This window comes from Nelumbo lutea, chromosome 4 (genome assembly GCF_056320005.1).
Source record: "Nelumbo lutea isolate HS-2025 chromosome 4, American lotus-T2T, whole genome shotgun sequence".
Lineage (NCBI taxonomy): Eukaryota > Viridiplantae > Streptophyta > Magnoliopsida > Proteales > Nelumbonaceae > Nelumbo > Nelumbo lutea.
Genome location: NC_142687.1, coordinates 99,309,062 through 99,314,391, shown reverse-complemented (window position 1 = coordinate 99,314,391; position 5,330 = coordinate 99,309,062). Strand labels below are relative to the sequence as shown.

At 37.4% G+C, this 5,330-nt stretch overlaps 1 protein-coding gene across 1 annotated transcript; it reads right to left on the bottom strand.

Annotated features, from left to right (window-relative positions):
* Positions 1 to 779: 779 nt before the first annotated feature.
* LOC148862157 (uncharacterized) lies at positions 780 to 1,792 on the bottom strand. Its single transcript, XM_088941696.1, has one exon. It carries the CDS (start codon positions 1,724 to 1,726, stop codon positions 986 to 988), a length of 741 nt encoding a protein of 246 aa, XP_088797822.1. The 5' UTR covers positions 1,727 to 1,792; the 3' UTR covers positions 780 to 985.
* Between the last annotated feature and the right edge of the window lie 3,538 nt (positions 1,793 to 5,330).

Genomic DNA, 5,330 nt, shown 5'->3' with positions numbered 1-5,330 from the left:
CGATTTGGAATGGATTAATGGTTCAATCACCCGGCTTAATGAAAGGTCAATACATCATTGACCAAATCAACAATTTTGACAAAGGACTAGATAAAGGTGAAATGAAAGGTCAATAAAACCATGGTTTAAACTTGTGCCTCTTCACCGTGAGAATTGCCTTACAACCAAACTCAACATGAGTGGATTGGCTACATATTGAATCCCACAGACCATATCACCCATATGTCTAATATGTCTCACACATATTAAAGGTTCAAGGTTTTAATTGTTGATATAAAATTTACCTGTAAAATTAGGCATATTTTGCATAACATGACAAATTGTTTGGTGGGAATAAAGGGTGGGGAGAGCCATTTGATAGTGGCTGAAGTTGCTGAACTAAATAAGACTTAATGTTCTATCAGTAAAATAAGTAAATAATAAAATATTCAAAGATATAATAATCTACCCAATTTCACTAACGAAAAAAAGAGTCCCCAACCTCATTAAAAACGTATTTACTAAAATACAAAGTATTAAGCTTTTCAGTGGCTGACTCCTTTGAGCTCCATATTGATTTGCCACAAATGAGATTATAGAGAGCTACTACCAAATATTCTCTCTTATTAATTATCATTGTTGGATATTCATGGGGGCAAAGGAAATTCAGTTTCTTCTTGTGCATATATTTATTTCTAAGAATTTCTAATTGAATTGTTAGTTTTTCTTGGGATGTATGTATTGGTGTAACAATTATTTCTTGGGTGAAGCAATTGAGTTGATTATACGGCAAATGATGGATTATAGGAAAGTTTGAAACACTAAAAGTTGAAAATCTCTTGAAAGAAAGAAAGAAAACTTCCCTCTCAGAGTTCAAAATATTTACACCATCACAAAGCGGACACAACAGAAGGAAAGCTAAAAAAAAAAAAAAGAAAGAAAAAACGGGAAAAGAGTCGCTATCCATATTTTAGCTAAACTAACTTCAATTCATTGTCTACTTTTGTCAAGCTTCTGGTCTCTCACTCTCTTGAAGTTGATGACGCATTTGTCTGTTAAACCTCCGAATAAACTCCTCAACCCTTCTGTTGAGCTCTTCATCCGACATAGTCGAGAACTCATTCTCTTCCGGGTTGGATACAGATAATTCATTCTCCTCTGAACTTGGTTCTTGCCTTTCTGTCTCCCACCTGCGTAGATTTCTCCTACGCTCATTACCCACCAGAGAGAGCACTTTTTCTGATCTACTTCTGTAATACCTCCACTTGATGTTCTTCGTTTCACAAGGAGTTTCGACAGCAGCAACAACCACTCTGTCGACTTCCGGAGTTTCTTCTTTTGACATCTCAGGGGCTTCACTTTCAGACACAACTTCGCTTTCTAAGCAAATTTCCTGTTTCTTTCCCGTATCGCCTTTCACAGCGTTCTCGCTCTCAGGTGGCTGAGATATGAAGGAAGAAGCTCTCCTGGCTCTGCTGTTTCTCAAGTATTCGTCATAGAGATCGTACTTGTGTTTGGAGGAAGAGAAGGCTCCGGAGTCAGTGGCAATGATGAGGATGATGGCATTAGACAGAAAAAACCAGAATCTGGTGTCATTGAGGAGAGCAGAAGGGGAGGGATGAGAAAGGAAGAGATAGACAGAGATGAAGAAGAAAAAGGCTGACAGTGAGATGCTCTTTGCTTTCCGGCGGATGTCAGTGAAGTTGGGTTTAATTGGCTTCTCTAAATCTAGCAGTGATCTCTCCATTCTCAGAAAGAAATTTTCAGAGGGTGGAGGAAGGTTCTGTTCTTATTGTGTTCTTTTGTTTTCTGCTTGCCTGAGTTTTTTATTTTGGGAAGTTGGAAGTGAGGGAGGGGTTTTATAGGGGTTTTGGAGGGATCGATACAGCATACAAGAACAGAGAAAACCGACGAATCAGGTGCTGGTGGGTGGCAAAATAATTGAACCGGCTTTGTGGACATACATAACCCATTGATTGTGCTATAATTACAAGAATGGTCCTCAATCATTTATTTTCTTTTGCTTTTTTCCTTCTCTTTTCTTAAAGATGTGAAGCGATGGGGTCCTTGAACTGAATCCATTGGATTCTAGCCTTCAATTCTCTTGGACTTGAACCCCACTTAGCAAAGCTACCTAATTAAGAGAATTCCAGTCAAATAGTATTGGAAAAAAAAAAAACTTGTAAAATTGAAATGGTCTATTTTTATAGTCTGTTTGATTCATTCAGAAATCGGAAGGATAATTAAAATCGGCTGGAATGAAACTTCATTCTTAAGAAAGGTGGGAGAGGAATGGCCATTCCACCATGAATATAAATGGAATTCTAATTCCACCCAATCAAACAATTAAAATTGAAATGACCAATTTCGATTCCGATTCCAAATCTCTATTTCTACGAACCAGATGGGCCATTTGTGTTTTTTCCTGCCCTTCGTTAAGGGGAAGGAACTTGTTTTCCACCCATTCCACACTACACACATAATTGGAGAGTTCTAATAAGTTATGATCAAAATCTTGTAAAGTTGATTTTCCATTTTCAAAAGGAAACTGTTTCTATTAGGAATGTCACAAGTAAAAGCAGCTCATTAACACACATGCAGTTTTTGGGGAAGCAATAAATTAAAGTGCAACCCTAATAGGAACATATCACAAGGAGCCCATGGTTTAAAACTAGACTATTAGATTAACACCTTACCCAATTGGCTTTTATGCCTGCCTAAAATGATAATCAAAGATCAAATTAACCTTGATCGGTCTAACAGATAAATATGATTTTAATAGGACTGTTGGAATGTTTTGGGCCCTACCTACAAGTGTTGTTAGACCTAGATAAAAAAAGCTCACCATGACAACCCCATGTACTGGTTGTTTGCCGAGCTGTGGGACCAACCATTTTTCTACACGACAGTCTATGACCCACAATCACTCCATCTCTCACTTGCAATATTTGTGGCTGTCCTAGAAATGGTGTGATTATTTTATAAGGTTTTTATAACCGAATCTGATAATGAATCGTTTAGGGGTCCGATTCTCACATCAAATGATTCAATCGTTTGAATCAAATGGATGGCTTATTCTGATAAAAAAATTAAAAAATAAATAAAAAAGCAGCCAAAAATCATTAGATGGTTCAAATGGTTCGACTGTCAAATCAACAGTTTTTTGCCAAAATGCCGGTAAAACGAAACCAGTCAGGTGATTGGTTCCTGGTTTTTTCAGTCCAACCATCCGATCCGAATGGGTTTTGAAAACCATAATTTTACCCCTTAAAATTTTATCATATACACACAAAACCTCTGGACTTAAGCCATTTTAAAAGGTGGAACTTTTTCATCCAACCACTTAACATTGTCGGCTCCAGATCAATTAGAGATGGTCGAACCCATGGTTTTCAAAACCAGACCAGATCAGACAGTCAAACCAAAAAACCGGGAACCGGTCATCCATTTTTCTCCAAAATTGGATATTTGCAAAAAAACGCTGATTTGGTCAGCAAACCGCTGACCCAGACGGTTGAACCGTTCAAAGTTTTTGACCATTTTTTTATTTTTTATCAGAACGGGCTGATCATTTGGTTCAAGCAGTCGAACAATTCAACCCAGGAACTGAACCCCTAACTAGTTCGTTCTCCAAGTCGGTTTTAACAACCTTGGTCAAACCAGTAAATTTGGAGTTGGGATCTTCTTCCAACAAAATACGTTCTAATCCTCTACCAACTTGATCTAATACCTCACATCTCACCATATGACTGGAACCCATCATAAAAGTAGGACCCATCATGTATGGGATGTGTGGTGTGAGATCATGTTGGTAAAGAGTAGGAATGTGTTTTGTTGACAGGTGATTTAGACTCGTAAACTTGATCTAATAAATTTTTGGGGCTTTTGGACTGTAATCCCCCTCAAAAATCTGAATTGCAACCCCTTCCTAATCTACTAGTATTCCCCCCTATAAAACGCACCCTGCCCGTGGTTTTGATGTTCAGGATTTAGTCCACCCCTAGAGTGGAGCTCTAGATTTCTAGGAGTGGACTGACCTATAAAAACCCCTAAATTTTTTTAGATCAAAATATTTTTCTGGTGTTTCTTTTATGAAGAATGGATTGGCTAAACTTGATAGTTATTTGCCATGCAACATTTTTTTTCCAGCCTATGACCCACAACCTCAATCTCTCGCTTGCATTTGTGGCTGTCCTCGAGAAAAATGAGAAAAATGATTGATCTTAGAGTAGGCTTAAATCCAGAGATACTATTTGCATATGATAAACTTTTCAGGGATAAAATAATCACACCATTTCCTGTGTCATCATATTCAGCAATCTGAGTTGCTGAAATCAAGGTTTTTGAACCACCGTTGACCTAGATGGTTGGATCGTTCGGCTCAAGAATAGTTCAGGCAACTGGTTTCGCTTTACCCAAAAGTTGATTTTTGGCCAAAAACCATTGAAAAAGTCAATAATCCATTGACATAGGCAATCAAACTATTGATCCATTTAACGGTTTTTGGTCTTTTATTTTTAATTATTTTTTATTTTTTAATTTATTTGTCAGAACGAGCTGTCCATTTGAATCAGACAGTCGGACCATCAACCTAAAAACTGGTGGCTAGAATGGTTCTATTTCTGAGTCATTTTTTAAAACGTTGGCTGAAATTATAACATAACACATTCTCAAATTTGAAATATTTTCAGCATTCTGCTTTCAATTACTTTTCCAGTAATTATCAAACACCGTAGCCTAGATGTCCAAAGCATCAAAATATTTATAGCTCCTGTGCAAATGGCTTTGTGTGCAATATTTTCTACAAGTCATTTTGACATTTTCAATTGCATTAGATTTTTATTCTACTTTCAATCATAGTTTCCCTTGCTCTCATTTAGGAATGGCAACGGGGCAGGGCACCCCCTCCCAGTCCCTGCCCTGAAGTCACAATACCGTGCCCCATACCTATCCCATCCCCAGTGGTGGGGTGGGGCATCCATTGCCCCAAGGCAATTACTTAAAAAATATATATTTTATGGACAATTTATACATAGGATATAGGAATTTGGGGGTATTTTAGAATTGAATTATAATGCTTTAGGGATAATTCAAAAATAAAATTATGAGATCCTAGGATTCTAAAAATTTAGGGAAAACTTAGAGATATTTTAAATATCAATATTAAACCTAGATATATTTTACTAATTTACCTTTGGGTTCGGTGAATTATATACAAAACTCGCCCCAACCCATACCCAGTTTGGCGAAAATTTATTTTCCCCATCCCCGCCCTGTTCGGGGCAGGGCGGGCCCCAGTTTTACGGGAAATTGCTATCCCTACTCTCATTCTTAAATTGTTGTGATTCATT